Source organism: Piliocolobus tephrosceles, chromosome 14 (assembly GCF_002776525.5).
Source record: "Piliocolobus tephrosceles isolate RC106 chromosome 14, ASM277652v3, whole genome shotgun sequence".
Taxonomy (NCBI): Eukaryota; Metazoa; Chordata; class Mammalia; order Primates; family Cercopithecidae; genus Piliocolobus; species Piliocolobus tephrosceles.
The window spans coordinates 53,240,271-53,260,081 of NC_045447.1; the positions used below are offsets into that span (position 1 = coordinate 53,240,271).

Below are 19,811 nucleotides of genomic sequence, written 5' to 3' on the forward strand. Positions count from 1 at the left end.
ATAAACTTAGGCACATTAAAATTTTAAAGAGCTTGTTTGAACAGACAGCAATTCATGAATTGGGCAGCTGCAAATCATAAGTGGTTTGGGGCTCCTCCAGAGGTAGTTGAAAGCTTTCAGAGAGTAAATGCAGAGCATAGCAAAGAAATTATTTGATTGGTTAAAGTTTGAGCAGTTGCCTTATTTGGACTGTTCTTGTGGCAAGTTCAAGACAATATAACTGATGACTAGTTGGCCACTTGTAATTCTGTTTCAAGTTTCAGTTTCCTTATGTAGGAACTCAGTGCATTAAAGCGACCAGTCTAATGACCTCCAATTTAATTATTTTAATACTACGTATCACTCATTATAACTTGCAGTTACATATTTATTTTTGTTGCCAAAGATAACAAACCCTGACAGGACACATTTTTATCCATAATTTACTACTGCAATAGGGAAAATAGTCCAATGTGAAAGGAATTCAACCTTGATTTGTACAGCAGTGATTGGATGTTTTAAAGGGAGAATGACGGAGTAGGGAAGGAGGCAAGTGGGTAAGCAGTAGAGTCAGGGGCAATAAGGCCCAATGAAGAGGATACCACGTGGTACTGAATATGACCAGTTATGCTTATGTAGCCCAGGGTGCACAGAAGAAAAACGTTAGCAAAATAACTCAAAAATGTCTTTGTAGGATGTGTGTAGGTTTTTTAAGAAAGTAAACTTTTTGGCCAGGTGTGATGGCTCATGCCTCTAATCCCAACACTTTGGGAGGCCAAGGCAGGAGGGTCACTGAGGCCAGGAGTTCAAGACCAGCCTGGGCAACATAATGAGACCCCCCCCTACAGAAAATGAAAACAAAAATGAATTTTAAAAAAGAAAAGAAACTTTGAGGAGTGACATCATTAAGTTATTCTACTATAAAATAGAGAAAAGTTAGTGAACTTACTAGTGAATATGTACATCAACTAAGATTTTGGATACACTGGTAGGAGTGTGTATTGAAAGAAGATGGCTATAGACATCCAAATGCACATGTCCTTTGACCCAGTAACTTCACTTCTAGGAAGTCAGCATATATTCACATTGAATTCATACATATAAATGACATATGCTCATTGTCCAAGGTTATTTCTTTGAGCAGTGCATGTTACAGAGAAAGATTAGGAAAAAAATCAAACAACACTGAATTAATAATGCTACAGTTATAAAATCATATGAAATTTGGCCATCTATAAAAAAACGATGCTCCTTGTATACTGATATTGCAGAGGCTGACTACGAACCCCAGAGCTGGTATAAAAATATTTTGGCCAGGCGCGCTGGCTCACGCCTGTAATACTAGCACTTTGGGAGGCCGAGGTGGGTGGATCATGAGGTCAGGAGATTGAGACCATCCTGGCTAACATGGTTAAACCCCGTCTCTACTAAAAATACAAAAAATTAGCCGGCGTGGTGGCAGGTGCCTGTAGTATCAGCTACTCAGGAGGCTGAGGCAGGTGAATGGTGTGAACCTGGGAGGCGGAGCTTGCAGTGAGCCGAGATTGCGCCAGAGAGTTCCTTATCTGACTAAATGCAAAATTTCTGGGGAATGATGCTACCATAAATCCCCTAACTTATGGCCTTGAAGAAGCTGGAAACACCACTCCTAACCGTATAGATGAACACAAACTTTCTTATTTGTTCTCCTAAAAGTCAATGTTTCTATTTTTTTCCCTGTAAAAGCTGTTTCTCCCCCACCATTTTCCCTACTTAGTTATGTATGTAAGCCTTAAAGTTTAACAATTTGACTAGCCAGCTGCTGCTTTTGTTGGCTGTTTTATGCATAAGAAATTGATATTTTTCTCCTGTTAGTCTGTCTTTTGTCAGTTTAACTCATAGGCCCTTGAAAAGTGAACATGACAGGGTAGAGGAAAAGTTTTCTTCTTCCCATACAATATGGAAAGTTTTCCAAGATACATAAACTAAGGTGAATAAGTATTCAATGCTAACATTTTCTTGCATCTGTATAAACAATCTTTGGGAACAACACAAGAAACTGATAAGCCTCCAAAGAGGAAAACTGGGTGGTTAGGGTTTGAAAATGTGCATCCTTTACATCTTTTGAATTTTAAACCAAGGAATGCATTATTAATACTTTTTAAAAATAAACTTTTGGCCAGGCACAGTGGTTCACGCCTGTAATCCCAGCACTTTGGGAGGCCAAGGCAAGTGGATCACCTGAGGTCAGGAGTTCGAGACCAGCCTGGCCAACATGGTAAAACATGTCTTTACTAAAAATACACAAATTAGCCGGGCATGGTGACAGGCACCTGTAATCCCAGCTATGTGGGAGGCTGAAGCAGGAGAAGTGCTTGAACCTGGGAGGCAGAGGTTGCAGTGAGCCAAGATTGCGCCATTGCACTCCAGCTTGAGGACAAGAGTAAGACTTCATCTCAAAAAAAAAAAGTTAAAAAAATAAATAAATAAACTTTCAATAAGGGGACGATAAAAATCATAATGAATATTCACGTTAGCCATCGTTCAATGAATTATGTAATTATCTAGACAATATTTCAAAGTATATGAAAAGAAAGGATAAAGTGTCCTTAAATGTTTAACAAAAAAATATTAAAAGCCAAGAAAAAAGCTTACTAAATGTATTAGCACTAGAAGAATGTTTTTCTCCTTTTTGGGCACCAAAAACTTCTAAACAGCAATTATCTTTCGGGATATTGAAATGTATTAGCTTCGAAACATTTTCTGTAATGTTCTACAGGACTGGCAAGACAAATATAATTTAGAAGCTGATAACCATCCTTAAAGATGAAGTTGATATTTCGCTTTTTTTTTTTTTTTTTTTTTTTTGAGAGAGTCTTGCTCTGTCGCCCAGGCTGGAGTGGAGTGGCGCTATCTCGGCTCACTGCAACCTCTGTCTCCCAGGTTCAAGCGATTCTCTTGCCTCAGGCTCCTGCGTAGCTGGGACTACAGGGGCATGCCGCCGTGCCCAGCTAATTTTTTGTATTTTAGTAGAGACGGGGTTTCACCCCAGGCTGGTTGCAAACTCTTGAGTTCAGGCAATCCATCCGCCTCAGCCTCCCAAAGTGGTAGGATTACAGGCGTGAGCCATCGCGCCCAATCCATATTTCACATTTTATGGGTTTTTTTCTTATATATATGGACTTTCTTTTTTCAAGATTCACCTTATGGGGGACATATTTGCAGCCTAAGTTTTCTAAGATCTGCACATGTAACATTTCTATCATTTTCCCAATGCATTTTAATATTTTATTTCACGTATGTATTGTGCTATAGTAGCCCAAAGTTTTGGCACCAGAGTCTATGTGTTGAATTTTAGTTAAAAAAAAAAGCTAAACAATATTCTTTCACCATCACTTTCACACACAAGTCAAGTATCACTCCTGTTACAATTCCTTTCTTTAGTTGGCCTGGGTTTTCCTACTAAGTTGCCAGGCCTGAATCATATTGACCCCAACTTCATTCCTGTATAATCTGCATTATTGCTATTCTTCAGTGCATTTAGGGCTTTTTAAATTAAATTATAATGAAAACATCATGTTGAGAACATGAACTGCAATGTTTACCTCAATTTACACAAACTGTGATGTTTAGTCCAGCTACCCAACTATTCCATGCATTTTCTCTGAGAGAACTACTGTCATTGTAGACATTTTTCCTTCATGCCTTCAGACATATGGGAGGGGGGATCCAGAATTGTTATTTGTAGGCAGACAGACAGTTGAAATAAACTATTTGTTTTAAACCTTTGAACTGCTAAACACATAAACACATTATAATTATTTTTAAAGTATCAAGAACCCAATTTAGTGTTCACAGAACTTTAGTCCCAGCTGTACTACGTTCTAGTTATGTGACATTTAAATAGTTATTTCAGTTATTCATTAATTCATTAAGGTAACCAATAACATCTATTGAGCATTAAACTCATATCAAGCTGTTATAAGACAACATACATTAAAGTATTAAAGAGTTCAGTTGAGCAGACAGTGATTCATGAATTGGGCAGCACCAAACCCCAAGTGGTGAAACTCCACCTAGGGGCACTTAAACTACTTTTGCAGAAGTATAACTAAGGAGAGAAATCTAACATGACTGACTCCATTTTGCTTAAAACCTCACAGGCTAGACTAGTTTTTGTTGTCATTTTATTGTTAGTTTGTTTTCTGCTTATTCTAGTGTGGAGGCTAAAATAACTATGCCAGGAATTTGGTTTATAGTTAAATTTTGAAGCAAGGAAAAGTGACCTCCCACAACTCCTTGTATGGAGATTGAAGCTACATTCATAAGACAAGATTAGAACTATGGTAGAGGCTTGAACTTTGCTAAAGAATAGTCATGCTTAAACAATAACTTGGCATTGTTTGATTAGCTTGCTTTTCTTTTTTCTTTTTCTTTTTTTTTTTTTTTTTTTTTGAGGCGGAGTCTCTGTCTGTTGCCAGGCTGGAGTGCAGTGGCGCAATCTCGGCTCACTGCAACCTCCGCCTCCAGGGTTCAAGTGATTCTCCTGCCTCAGCCTCCTGAGTAGCTGGGACTATAGGCGCTTGCCACCACACCTGGCTAATTTTTTGTATTTTTAGTAGAGATAAGGTTTCACTGTGTTAGCCAGGATGGTCTGAATCTCCTGAACTCGTAATCCACCTGCCTCGGCCTCCCAAAGTGCTAGGATTACAGGCGGAGCCACCTGGCCCAGACTAATTAGCTTGCTTTTCTATAGAGCCTTCTGCTCTGGAGACATGTAACCAGAGGTCACAAGACTTGTAACTTCGCCAACTACTCCTACAGATAACATTACTATTGTGAAACCTAATTAACTGGTCTTTGAGATATTTTTCAAATTTAGCATTTTGACAGACCAACAGACACAACCTGGACCTGTGAACCCCACTCGTCAGAAATGACTCAGCTTCAGGAAGATAGTTCTGACACCCCTGTGATTCATCCTTGACCCAATCAATTAGCATTTCCCATTTCCTAGCCTCCTGCCCACCAACCCATCCTTTAAAAATCTAGCCTCTACATTCTTGGAGGTGGATTTGAGAAATATCTCCCATCCTCCTCGCTCGGCTGGCCCTGTGATTATTCATCTTTCCCTGCTGCAACATTTGTAGTTCTCAGTGCACTGGTTTTTTGGAAGGCAGCAGGTAAGAACACAGTTGGGCAATTACAGCATGAGGGGGAAACTTTTATAAGGGGTTGGTGGAAGCAAGACTAAGAAAATATACTTACTTGATTGGTTAAAGTGGAAAGTCCATAGTTAGAGGTTTGTCTGTTTCTGTTAGGTAAGCGTAAGTTTCGTTTTACTGTTTACATTGAGTTGGGCTCCAGAGCTGGAGCTATCTCAACCTAATGGCCTCCAAATTAACATTTTTTAAACGAGGCAAATTCTTCATGTGTGAAATGTGAATAATAATACTATCTACCTTGTAGGGTTATTGTGAGAACTAAATGAGACTGTGAAAATTGGTAAACTGAATACTATACAAAGTTGGAAAACATTTCCTGTTATATAGGAGGCAGTAAACTAGATGGTTAAGATTCATGTAAAATAAAAAGTCTTGATAATAATAAAATGTAGTCCGGTAGAAAAGACAGACATAAAAGAATATATTAGAATGCAGTAAATACTATATTGACAACAAATAAAACTGCATTGGTTCCCCAGAGGAACTAGAAGAAACCAGAAGATAAACTGGTGTTGAACTATGACAGATGGAGAAAGTGGAATTCTAAGTTAAAAAAAAAAATGCATGTACAAAAGGCATAGAGACATGGACAGCATACAGTATAATATGTTCAGGGAATGGTGACAAATTCGAAATGGCTAGAATAAGAGAGATAACACAGGGAGATGAATCTAGTAAAACAGATTAGCGAGATTGTGTGAAAGGCCCTATGTCATGCTGTACTGTAAGAATGGAAAGCCAGCCGGGCGTGGTGGTTCACGCCTATAATCCAGTACTTTGGGAGGCAGAGGCCGACAGATTACGAGGTCAAGAGATTGAGACTAGCCTGGCCAACGTGGTGAAACTTCGTTTCTACTAAAAATACAAAATTTAGCTGGGCGTGGTGGTGTGCTCCTGTAGTCCCAGCTACTCGGGAGGCTGAGGCAGGAGAATCGCTTGAACTCGGGAGGCGGAGGTTGCAGTGAGCCCAGATCGCGCCACTGCACTCAGCCTGGCAACAGAACAACACTCCGTCTCAAAAAAAGAAAGAAACAAACAAACAACAACAAAATGGAAAGCCATCAGAGGTCGTCAAGCAGATAAAAAACAATAAAGCGTGTATTTCAAAATATATTTTAATGTGTAGGATTGGCTGGAGAGAAGGGGTAGAAAGGCTAGAGAAAAGCTGAAATAATTTAAGTAAGACTAATTGGTAGAGATTTCTAACAGATAGCTAGAAATACAGATCTAGAGTTTGCAAAAGACAATATACAGCTTTAGAAATAAGCAAAGTAGTAAATAATCCACCCAAGGAGGGGATATGGTAGCAAAGAAGTATCAAAAGGCAACATGTCAAGAATGATCTCTTAAACCAGGAGAAAAGTGATTCCAAACCTAGAGTGGGAGTTTTAGGAGGGGAGAAGTCAGAAAAGTGTGAATTGGGCTTAGCAATTTAGAAAGGTTTGTAGAAAAGTGTAGTTGGATGCGACAGAATAGCGGATGGGAGGGAAACAAAGTAAAGAGACAGGTCATGTTGACCCTGGTACTCAATAAGATCTGATAATGACCAGCAAGTAGCACCACGGGTGGGTGGGCGGGGGGCTTGTTAACAATACGTATCTCGGCTCTAACCCAGATCTACTGAATCAGAATCTACATTTTAACAAGTCGCCAGAAAAAAGTAGTTATACCTTTAAAAAATTGACTTGGACCACTGTATTTGTTTGTAAATTTGACAATAGAGCGTAGGAGATTCGGATAACTTGAAACGGAGGAATAGTTCTGTGATTAATAGTTCCCAATTTGGCCTCAAGCTTTCTCGTTTTAATTGAAAAACAAAGTTAACTTGCAAAAACCTCGAGATTATCAGGAAAAAGAGGTGAGGATGACCTAACAGTAGACACCAAACAACCTCACTCAGCCATTCCGCCATGCCCAGCGCGAAGAACTCAGGTTTAAAATATCCGGATTCGGCGCGCCGGATGTTCACGCCAACTGGCGCGGCATTATGGGAGTTGTAGTCCCGGCCCGCGTCCCGAATTACGACAAACGGTTGGTCCTGGAGTCGGAAGAGATCCGGGTTTGGGAAGGATCCCCGGGTCGGGCGTCCTGGTGGAAGGGCGGGGCTCTTTCTCTCTTCCCCGGCGGGGAGTCCCGAGCCCAGGAGTAAAGCGAGCTCAGCTCCACATCGGCGTCAGCTGTCGGGACGCACACACTCTGCGTCATGGAGGGCTGAGGCCGATGATGAATTCCGGTGTGCCTGTCAGGGTTGCTGTGTCACTCGGCCCGCTCGGCGCGCCCCTTCCCAGCCGCCCTTCCGTACCGGCTCTCGGGCTCTTCCGGTCTCCGGCCGCCACTTACCTACAGGCCCTTCTCCGGCCGCGGCCCGGCGCTCTCCGAGTCGCCCTTACGGACTGGACTTGCGCAGTGCCCGGGCACCGGGCGCCCGACAGACACTGGCCATGACGAGCGGCGCCACCAGGTACCGGCTGAGCTGCTCGCTCCGGGCCCACGAGCTGGACGTACGGGGCCTGGTGTGCTGCCCCTTTCCGCCTGGGGCCTTTGTGTCCGTGTCCCGAGACCGCACTACCCGCCTCTGGGCCCCAGACAGGTGAGTCCTGGGAGTTGCCCCCAGGTTGCCCCCGGCTGTGTTGCACTCTTCCCGGAGAGTGGAAAGTGAGTGACCCTTCCCTGTCAATCCTGCCGTCTCTCTCTCCCCCCAGTCTTCCCTCTGCTCTCCGCTGCCTTCCAATTCTCAGACTACTGGAAGTCTGTGTAAGATCGAGATTTAAGTGGAAAGAGCACCGGTTTGGGGGACCAGAGACCAGCTTTCTTGTGCTAACTTGACCGCAACCAGTCTCCTACCTTTTGGGCCTTCAGTTTTTGGACGATGATCTCCCAAGTTTGTTTTAGACTTGAAAATTTACTGATTCCAATTGCACCCTCCGAAGTTAGGTAGTTTGAAGACATCTGACATGTCCCTTTTTTATTTTCGAAAAAGATGCTCTGTAGTCTTCTCTAAAATTTAATTTTTGAAGACTTTAGTTCTCAAAAATTGTATTGCTGAATCCTCTTCTCGTCCAGGTTAGAATTTGAGTCTGTGGTCTGTGCTGATCTTGAGGGAGTGAAACGTCTTGGATGTTTTGTTTCTGTGCATGTGCTGTTTCTTGAGGAGAAGGAGCATTCATTACCTTCAAAGGATTTATCAGAAGGGTTCACGAACCAAAAAAAAAGGTTAGGAGTCAGTCCTGATCGAGTTCACGGGCTTAGCCCTGATTTGGCTGGTTGTAGCAGGATATTTAAGAACTAGAAGACAGATTTCAGTTCAGAAAAAGAAGAATTGAGGTTATTTTGTTATTTAGTAGCTCTCCCACTGTTATGAATTTCAGAATTTGAGTCACCATCCATAAATTCAGTTGATAACTATTGAGTGTCTCCTATTTGTTTGGGATACTGAAGAGGAATAAAGGCAGACAAGTTGCAAGTTTTTCTGGAGCTTTCTTACAGTCTGATGGGGAAGATAGATTAAAAAACAAGCCAATAAAAAATTAAAAACTGGCATATGAAGAAAACATACAGTTAATAATTAGGTGGAGAGATATTAAAGGAAGCCTCTCTGAGGAGTTGTTTGTTTAAAGCTGACATTTGAAGCATGAGATGGATGGAGCTGGTCGTGGAAGAGCAAATGGGGAGGGTTGAATTGGAAGAGCATTCCAGACAGCCGGAGGAACAAACAGGAGGAATTTAGCTGTGAGCTGAGGACAGGTCTTTGAGGCTGGCAAGAGCCAGGTTATGGAGTTTGCAAATGGAAGCCTTCAAATAGTTTCAAGCAGGAAGCAACATCATCTGATTTCCGTGTTGAGAAGTTTCTGCTAGCTGATGATAGAGAATAGATTGGGAAGGGATAAGTGTAGAAGTAGGTTTGTTTGGAGGCTTTTGAAGTAGTATAATCAACACAAGATGGTCCACTAGACTAGATATAGTATAGAACAAATTCCTGTATTGAATTGAATGAGATGATCTCTAAAGATCTCTTCGAACTCTAAAATTCTATAATATCCAAAACTACTTAGTAACACTAATATTTAACTTTTTGTTTGAGTACAGTTATTAAATTTTTACCTTTAAAATGGAATCCAGTAGAAGCATAAGCCCAGTAGAACATAACCATTGCAGTAAGGAGTATAGTCAAGGATGCCTGTTTTAATAGTGGAATCCTGTCATTAAGCTTTTGGGACTGTACTAATTTGACAAGAATTTAATCACTGGAGTGGTTGTACTTACCAGGAACTTGAAGAACTTTGGGCTGAACTGATTCTCTATTTGAAAAGTGATTTTGTTTTTCATTGAACTACTGATTTCTTTTTTTTTTTTTTTTTTTTTTGAGGCAGAGTTTCGCTCTTGTTGCCCAGGCTGGAGTGCAATGGCAGGATCTTGGCTCACTGCAACCTCTGCCTCCGGGGTTCAAGCGATTCTCCTGCCTCAGCCTCCCAAGTAGCTGGGATTACAGGCATGTGCCACCACGCCCAGCTGATTTTGTATTTTTAGTAGAGCTGGGATTTCTCCATGTTGGTCAGGCTGGTCTTGAACTCCCGACCTCAGGTGATGTGCCCACCTTGGCCTCCCAGTGTTGGGATTACAGGTGTGACCCATCATGCCTGGCTGAACTCATGATTTTTTTGTTTTGTTTTTCAAAATTCATTCCTGTATGTATTTATCTAACACTGATGAAGAACTTGCATTTTGCTAGTTACAGTGTTAGTGCATGGCGAGGTAAGATTATCTAGTCTCTCATATCCAGCTGGTTAGGTTAGCAAGCTTGTCCATCCTGTGGCCCACGGGTGACTTTTGAGAGTGACCCAACACAAATTCATAAACTTTCCTAGAACATTATGAGGCTTTTTTTGTGATGTTTTAAAATGCTCATCAGCTATTGTAATTATTAGTGTATTTTATGCATGGCCAAAGACAATTTTTCTTGCAACGTGGCCCAGGAAAGTCAAAAGATTGGATACCCCAGGGTTAGAGTGTTTCATAGTCATTAGGTGATGAAGTTCTTATTGATGCCAACTAAAGTGTCTCAACCATACCTTTAGTGTTGTAGAAGTGTCCTCAAGTCTGACATATTGACAATTTTTATTTCATGATACATGTCTTCTCTTTTGTGTTGCTGTAGCAGAGTACCACAGACTGGGTAAGTTATAAAGAAAAGAAATTTGTTTTTCATAGTTCTGGATGCTGGGAAGTCCAGTATCAAGGTATCGGCATCTTGAGAGGTCCTCTTTGCTGCTGCATCATCCCATGGTGGAAGGGCAAGAGAGCACACAGCAAGAGGCATGGGGGGGCAAACTTGCTTTTATAACAAAGCCACTCTCTAAGCAATAATGACATTAATCCATTCATGGGGGCAGAACCCTCCTGATCTAATCACCTCTTAAAGGTCCTACTTCTCAACATGGTTGCATTAAAGATTAAGTTTCCAGCACATGAACTTCGGGGGACACATTCAGGCCATAATAGAATATGTGTGTCATTTTGTTTTTTTTTTGAGACAGGGTCTCGCTTTGTTGTGCAGGGTGGAGTGCAATGGCATGATCACTGCTCACTGCAGCCTCGATCTTCTGGACTCAAACAATCCTCCCACCACTTCAGCCTCTTAAGTAACTGGGACTATAGGCGAGAACCACCATGCCTGACTAACTTTCATTTATTTTTGTAGAGATGGGGGTCTTACTAGATTGCCAAGGATGGTCTCAAACTCCTGGCTTAAGCAATCCTCCTGCCTCAGCCTCCCAAAGTGTTGGGATTAAAGGTGTGAGCCACCACTCCCAGCTTATAACAGCATATTAATAAAGTTAATGAAATCCTATAAATGTTTGGAGCCAAGTAGTAAATGAAATTTGCTTTCCTGTGTAGCCAAGTGGTAAACGAAATTTACGACTGTAAATTTGAATCAGTACCACTGATTCAACTTCAGATTCTTTGTTCGTTACTGAATTGCCTCTTACCGAATCTGACCTGGTCTGTCTACCTCTAATGCAAATGAAATTTACCACTGCTTTCCATATATGTTGTTGCTAAGGTTCATGTAGGTATGGACTGGGAATAATGGGGGAAGTTGTTCTAGGGAGGTAGAAATAGTTCTGTTTTAGAGTAGACTGAACCAGGTACCTAGTCTTTCACAAAAGCCCTTTGAAAACCCAGAAAGTCTCTGGACCTTCTGAACACCTTTCAGAATGGAGACATATCTGTTAGTTGGGCATTGAACTAAGCCGGCAACATGCCATTGTTTCAGACTACTTCAGACCTCTGTAAGCTAGCTTCAAGCTAAACTACATTTCCCAAGTCTGTCTGTCATTGACTTCTGGGTGGGGAGAGATGAGTGAGATAAGACTTCAGCAACTTTGCCTTTATATTGCCTTGCCTTTTGAAAAACGACCCGTATTTGAAGACACATCTTCAGATATAGGATCTGATTATATTAATCTATATTAATAGATTTTTTTAGGTGTGCTCTATTCGTTCGTACTGTAGAATATGAGAATTTAGCTCTCTTTCTGCCTTCCACTCACCCCATCACATATCCATCTTTTCTGTGCTCTGACTCTTACCATTTAAGCTGTGGAATAATCTATAACTCTTCCTCAACAATTTTATGATCTCCATGTAGCTAATAATTATTTTATTTTGGTTTTCATTTGCTTAGCTTTCTATGTATTTATCACTGATTCAACTTCAAATTCTTTGTTAGTTACCAAATCACCTCTTAAGGCATGTAGATACATTGGATATTTTACAATTTCCTCTTCCTGACAATGCAAACTTTCTGAGCTGCTCTGTCTACCTCTGATGCACAACTAATCCTGGGGTTTCCCTTCATTGTTGTTTCCAAAATAACTTTTTTGAACCTCATGTGTTGGATTTTTTACTGTCAGTGTCCTTTAGCTTTCTCTTTGTTGGTTTCTTCCTTGTTGGCTTATTGGAACATAACCTCTAGGAGCTTCCTGAAACATAGTGCATCAGTAATAAATGTTTTAAGACCTTGCAAGTCCGAAAGTGGTTTTATTTTGCCTTGCTACTGGAATGATAATTTGAATGGTTGTAACATTCTAATTTTAAAATAATTTTCTTTCAGAATTGTGATGGAATCCATTTTATTTCATCTTTTAGTGTTACTGTTGAGAAGTCTGAAACCATTCTGATTTTTGACCTATTTTTTTTCTTTCTGGAAGGCAATCTACTTCAATCCATTGTTCCAGGCCATTGGCGGGCCCTTTTACTATGAAAACTCATGTCCATAAAGTCTGGGAAATGTTCTTCAATTACTTCCAATTAATTCTTTGGCTGCTTTCTCTTTATTTTTTCTGTCTTCTTTTTTCTGGAACTGTTTTTATTCAGATATTGAACTTTCTTTCTAAATTTCTCTTTTTTTTTTTTTTCTTGTCTATAATCTCTAGCAGGTTGCCTTGACTTTCTGTGAAATTATGTCCTTGTTTCATGGTTGCAATATCTTATACCTCTAAGGATGATAATGACAATTTTAAAAAATGTTTTAAGTTTTCTCCTTAATGGTCTGTTTTCCTCCAGATTGGTTTTTTTCTCGTCTCTGTTTGTTTTGATCACTATATTTTATGCTGGAGGCTTTCCCCAGATGTCTGGTAATCTTTATTGTGTGCTCAGCATTATGGGTAGAGAATTAAGAAGCTCCTGGGAGATCTCTGCTCCTGAATGAGGCTTGTTGGTTGTGAGTTTTACTGTTGAGTTATCTGGTAGGGCCATTATATCGGGCTGATCTGCTGCCTGGAGGATGAGGGTGTGGTTTCCAGGGTTTTGTTTTGGTGGTCTTGGGCTCCAGTTCTTCACACTCCAAGACCCAACTATCCTTATGTCCCCCCTTCAAAGATTTTCACCTTTTTAAAGAAAAAGCTTCAGACTTTCGCTGAGTGCTAGCAGGACAGTTGTCTGGCTGAGTTGTCTAGCTGCCCGCCCACCCCTCCACCCTCTTTTTTTTGGCTTAATACCTAAAGTATTTTTTAAAATCAATTTAAGAAGTACTTAATGCTAACCATGTAAAACATTGTGCTAGGGACTTGGGAAGACACAAATAACCTAATCTGGATTCTGCCATTAAGGACTTCACAGACCACTATGGAAGATGCACACAAACATCTATGCTTTGAAGTGCTAAGGGATACACATAGTAGGTAGATTTAGTGGTTTACATAATACAGGTTTTAAAACATGTTCTTTTGACTTCCTCTGGACTTATTGATAAAATGGTTTCAAAAGCATATTAAAAAACAAAAACAACACTCACTAAAATGAAGTGAACAAGTTGAAATTTATTACTACCAGATACCTTTCTTTGAAGACTTTTTCATGACGCTTCAGATTCTGAAGACTTTCGATTAGTCTTTCTTATCTTAGTTCCTGCCTCTTTGTCCTCATTTCTAGAGGTATATAGTGCTGTTAATTCTTTTCCTCCATTTTTTTATTGTGAGAAAATACACATAACATAAAATTTACTATCTTAACCATTTTAAAGTGTGCAGTTCAATAGTATTAAGTATATTCATAATGTGTAACCATCACCACCATCCATCTTTTAACTCTTTTTTTCTCTTTATACTGAAACTGTGTACCTGTTTAAGCAATAACTCCTCATTCTCTCTCCACCCCCAGACCCTGGCAACCACCATTCTACTTTATGTCTCTGTGATTTTGACAGCTCTAAGTTCCACATATAAGTGGGATCATACAGTATTTGTCTTTTTATAACTGGCTTATTTCATTTAGCATAATGTCCTCAAGGTTCTTCCATGTTGTAGCATATGTCAGAATTTCCCTCCTTTTTAAGGCTGAATAAAATTTCATGTTTATACCTCATTTTGTTTATTTATTCATCCATTGATGGACACTTAGGTTGATGTCACATTTTAGCTATTGTGAATAATGCTACTTTGAATATGGCTATACACATATCTCTTTAAGATCCTGCTTTCATTTCCATTGGGAACATACCCAGAAATGGAATTGCTGGATCATATGGTAATTTTATTTTTAATTTTTCTAGGAATTGCCGTATTTTTTCTGTAGCAGGTGTCTTTGTTTTCACATAGCATATTCTGTATGTCTGTTAGTTCTAGTTGATTTATTTTGTTAAGTCCTCTTTTTCCTTACATGTTTTCTGTCTGATTATTCTATCCATTATTGAGATTGGGATATTGAAGTCTTCAACTATTATTGTAGAACTGTATATCACTCAATTATGTCAGTTTTTGTTTTCTATATTATGTGCATAAATGTTTATAATTGTTATATCTTTTTGCTGCACTGAACTTTTTATTAATATATAATATCCTTCTTTGTCTCTTATTTTCTGTTTTTGATTTAAGTTCAACTTTCTCTGATATTAATATAGCTACTCCTGCTTTCTTTTGTTTGCTATTTTCCTGGAATATCCTGTTTCATCCTATCACTTTCAGTATATTTGTGTCTTTGGATCTAAAGTGAGTTTCTTACAAAGAGCCCCAAGTTGGATTATGTTTTTTAAAATGGTTTCTGCCAATCTCTGTCTTTTGACTGTAGAGTTTAATTCATTTACATTGAAAGTAATCACTGATACCATTTTGCTGTCTGTTTTCTATATGCCTTAAAGTTTTTTTTTGTCCTTCATCTCCTGCATTACTGTCTTCTTTTGTGTTTAGTTGATTTATTTATTTATTTTATTTTATTTCATTTTTGAGACGGAGTCTCGCTCTGCGGCCCAGGCTGGAGTGCAATGGCACAATCTTGGCTCATTGCAAGCTCCACCTCCCAGGTTCACGCCACTCTGCTGCATCAGCCTCCCGAGTAGCTGGTACTACAGGCCCCTGCCACCATGCCCGGCTGATTTTTTGTATTTTTAGTAGAGACGGGGTTTCACCATGTTAGCCAGGATGGTCTCAATCTCCTGACTTGGTGATCTGCCCACCTCAGCCTCCCAAAGTGCTGGTATTACAGGTGTGAGCCACTGTGCCTCGCCAGGCATCAGCCTTTTAAATCCCCTTGGAAATCACTGCAGCTCAAGAAGTAGAGGCTTGTATCAGTGGGGGGAGGTGCAACAACAATGGCTGCCTGCCTCTTTGTTGTTATTCTATGATCAAAGCAGGCAATCAGTGATCAGAGAACAGATCTCTGATATTTGGAGGACAGGGTCCTTTTTGCCAACCCTATTTCCTACAACTGTGAGCAAGGTTCTCCGGGAACAGATGCATGGCTGCCTGCCATGGAGGCAGAATGGTGAGGTGTGGGTAACTGCTACTGTGCCAAGAGCAGGCATTGGTCAAAATTAACCTCAATTTACAATCCAAGCCTTCCCCTGGAAGTTACAAGCTTTCAATTGACTGCAGAGTTTCATAATAGTTACATCAGACAGATTCTGCCATTGCCGTTGTTGTCTAGGTGGGAAGACACACCTGGTGCTTCGCACTCTGCCGACCTCTCAGAATATTCTCTAGTTCTTAAGCCCTTTGTTGGTAAATTGGTTCTTCGGTTGTCCTGCTGTCTGCTAGGACTCAGGTCTCCTTTGGCCCTTATTACTTTTCTGTAGGCTTTAAATATTCAAATTGTGTTCATGTCTTTTTTTTTTTTTTTTTTTTCATTCTCCTTGGCCTTGTGGGTTTAATTAAGCTTTATTTAAAAAGTAACTATTTATTGTTTTTAGTGGGATTTGGGAAGGAAGTGAAAATAGATGAGTTTGTTTAGTCTTTATCTAGAAGTCTTGTCTCTTTTTTTGTTTGTTTTGAGATGGAGTCTTGCTCTGTCGCCCAGGCTGGAGTGCATTGGCATGATCTTGGCTCACTGCAAGCTCCACCTCCCAGGTTCACGCAATTCTCCTGCCTCAGCTTCCTGAGTAGCTGGGACTACAGGCACCCACCACCGCGCCTGGCTAATTTTTTTTTGTTTTTTTAATAGAGACGGGGTTTCACCGTGGTGTCAATCTCCTGACCTCGTAATCCGCCCACCTCGGCCTCCTAAAGTGCTGAGATTACAGGCGTGAGCACCACGCCTGGCCTATCTGGGAGGCTTGTCTCTTTATGTGCACTTGTCTTATCTTCTTCAACTAGACTGCAAACTCTTTGATTTAGCTGAGTTAGGGATATAATTCTTTTTATCCCTCTCAGCAGCTAATATATTGCTTTCCACACAGAAATCATAATCTGCTGGTTGAACTTGTTAAGTAAGGCAGTGATGCTAAGTGATTGATACAGATAACAAATTGGTAATCATTTTAATCCCAGGGCAATTATTAATGTACTATGTTCATTGATACACATAATTACATATAACATTATATATTATATAATATACTGTAGCCATTTACATGTTTCTGTATTAGGTGGGTTTTTTTTTTATTGTTTTAGCTTATCAGCTGTTATTAGTGTTAGTATTTTTTATGCGTGGCTTAAGACAATTCTTCTTCAGTGTGGCCCAGAGAAGCCAAAAGGTTTGACACCCACCCCTGTTCTAGCTATGTAGAAACACATACTGTACCATACTACTGGGCACTAAGTCAGTGCTTCGTAATGTGAAAAAGTCGTCACTATATTTAGGTCTTCTTAATAATACATTTCATTATCTTAATTGCACATATGTTTCATTTAGCCAGGGATTTCTTAGGGTAACAGTCACTAATGTGTAGAAATGAAGCTGGAGATTGAGAAAAAACTCAGTTATGATTATTTGTTGCCCTTTCTTTTTCCCTGGTTCTCTATTTTAATGTATTCTTATCAATGAAACACTAAACAAAGTTCTCTTAATCTAATGTAATTCTCTATAGTAGTTCATAGGAATTATGTAAGGTTCAATTTAAAACAATGGATTCTTAAGATAGTATGTACTCTAAAGTTTGGTCTAGACACTAAATGAAAGTGAGTGCTTTGGCAGTTTTTGTCCTAGGCTCAGTCAGGGTACAGATATGTATCTATTAATTATCTTGTCTTTGCAGTCCAAACAGGGGCTTTACAGAAATGCACTGTATGAGTGGCCATTCCAATTTTGTATCTTGTGTATGCATCATACCCTCAAGTGACATCTACCCTCATGGCCTAATTGCCACTGGTGGAAATGACCACAATATATGCATTTTCTCACTGGACAGTCCAATGCCACTTTATATTCTAAAAGGCCACAAAAATACTGGTGAGTATAATAATACTTCGATATTTTTCTATTTGAAGAAGTTTTATCCCTTTGAAAGTTAAATTTACATATCCATTTTCTCAAGTTTTTATTATATTTTGTTTTACCTATAGGTGTGGCTTGGTAATGGAAACCCTTTGGGGCTATCTTAATTTTGTAAATTCTGTTAAAAATTTGTTGTGATCAGTAAAGGTTGATACGCTTATATATGTAAAAAGTAATCTGTTCAGTTATTGGCTGGGGACGGTGGCTCACACCTGTAATCCCAACACTTTGAGAGAGTGAGATAGATTACATGAGGCCAGGAGTTCGAGACCAGCCTGGAAAACATGGCAAAACCCCATCTCTAATAAAAATACAAAAATTATCCAGGCGTGGTGGTGCACACCAGTAATCTTAGCTGCTCAGGAGGCTGAAGCATGAGAATGGCTAGAACGCAGCAGGTAGAGGTTACAATGAGCCAAGATCCTGCCACTGCACTCCAGCCTGGGTGACAGAGTGGAGGCTGTCTCAAAAAAAAAAGTGTTCAGTAATAAAAGAGGCTATATAATTTGAATATACTTCATGACTTTCGTTTTTAACTATTTTATGCAATGAATGCTTTTATTCAGGAAAACCAAAAGTATTTAATAAAAGACCCAGAAGCAGTGTGTTTAGGGCTGTGGTATTATTGAAGAGTATTTAATACATTTGAATATTATTTTCTGTGATTTGTATATATTTCTGATTCTGTGATAATTCTGGATTTCTGTGTGACTTAACAGTTCTTTATTGTAGAATGACATGCTTGATCGGTGCACTAAGTATACTTTTTTTTAATATAAATGAAATAGTTTGGAACATTTTTCATAAACACTTTAAACTTAATTCCTTTAAAGAATTTGTATAATGTGCCAGGCACCATGGCTCATACATGTAATCCCAACACTTAGGGAGACTAAGACAGGAGGATTGCTAGAGGCAGTTTGAGACCAGCCTGAGCAACACAGGAAGACTCTATCCCTACAAAAAGTTAAAAAATTAGCTGGACATGGTGGTGAATGCTTGTAGTCCCAGCTACTCAGGAAGTTGAGGTGAGAAAATCACTTTAGCCCAGGAGTTGGAGGCTGCAGTGAGTTGTGATCACACCACCGCACTCCAGCCTGGGTGATAGAGTGAGACCCTGTCTCTAAAAACAAAATTTTTTTTTTTTTTTTTTTTTTGTTTGAGACAGAGCCTTGCTCTGTCGGCCAGGCTGGAGTGCAGTGGCGTGATCTCGGCTCACTGCAAGCCCTGCCTCCCGGGTTCATGCCATTCTCCTTCCTCAGCCTCCCAAGTAGCTGGGACTACAGGTGCCTGCCACCATGCGCGGCTAATTTTTTTGTATTTTTAGTAGAGACGGGGTTTCACCATGTTAGCCAGGATGATCTCGATCTCCTGACCTCGTGATCCGCCCACCTTGGCCTCCCAAAGTGCTGGAATTGCAGGCATGAGCCACCGCGCCCAGCCAACAAAAATAATTTTTTATTTTTAATAATTTTTAATTTTAATTTTAATTTATTTTGAGAAAGTCTCCATCTGTCACCAGGCTGGAGTGCAGTAGTGTGATCTTGGGTCACTACAGCCTCTGCCTCCTGGGTTGAAGCGATTCTCCTGCCTCAGCCTCCAGAGTAGCTGGGATTACAAGCACCCACCACCACGCCCAGCTCAGCTCATTTTTGTGTTTTATTGTTTTGTTTTGTTTTGTTTTTTAGACAGTCTCGTGTGGTCACCAGACTGGAGTGCCGTGGCGTGATCTCGGCTCACTGCAACCTCTTCCTCCTGGGTTCAGGCAATTCTGCCTCAGCCTCCCGAGTAGCTGGGACTACAGGCACCCACCACCACACCCAGCTAATTTTTGTATTTTTAGTAAAGACAGGGTTTTACCATGTTGGCCAGGATGGTGTCGATCTCTTGACTTTGTGATCTGCCCACCTTGACCTCCCAAAGTGCTGGGATTACAGGCGTGAGCCATCAAGCCCAGCCCATTTTTGTGTTTTTAGTAGGGATGGGATTTCACCATGTTGGCCAGGCTGGTCTCGAACTCCTGACCTCAGGTGATCTACCCGCCTCAGTCTCCCAAAGTACTGGGATTACAGGCGTAAGCCACTGTGCCCAACCAAAACAGAAAGAATTTTTAAATGTTTGTGTGCATGTATGTGTGTTTGTGTGAGAAATCTTCAATACAGAGTGATACAGATTTTTAAAATTCTATCATGGAAATCGATTGTACACAAAAGTAGAGGTATCTTATTTTTATTTCATCTTCCCCTCCTTCTGCTACATCATTTAAAAATTTCTGATATTCTATTATTTCGTTTATAAATACATCCTTCATTATGTGGCTCTAAAGTAGGGGGTGGCAGACTTTTTCTGTAAAGGATCAGATAGTAAATACATTTTAGGCTTTTCAGGCCATATGGTTGCTATCATAACTGCTCAGCTCTG

At 40.2% G+C, this 19,811-nt stretch overlaps 1 protein-coding gene across 2 annotated transcripts in view; it reads left to right on the forward strand.

Moving 5' to 3' along the window:
- The first annotated feature begins 7,183 nt into the window (after window positions 1–7,183).
- PLAA (phospholipase A2 activating protein) overlaps window positions 7,184–19,811 on the forward strand; it is a 43,780-nt gene continuing 31,152 nt past the window's right edge. The window contains exons 1-2 of one of the 2 annotated variants that reach the window (XM_023203886.1): window positions 7,184–7,773; window positions 17,152–17,345. In XM_023203886.1, coding sequence (XP_023059654.1) covers window positions 7,625–7,773; window positions 17,152–17,345 — 343 coding nt within the window. In that variant the 5' untranslated portion in view covers window positions 7,184–7,624. The remainder of the gene's footprint in view (window positions 7,774–17,151; window positions 17,346–19,811) is intronic. The other variant, XM_023203887.2, reaches the window with a different exon arrangement.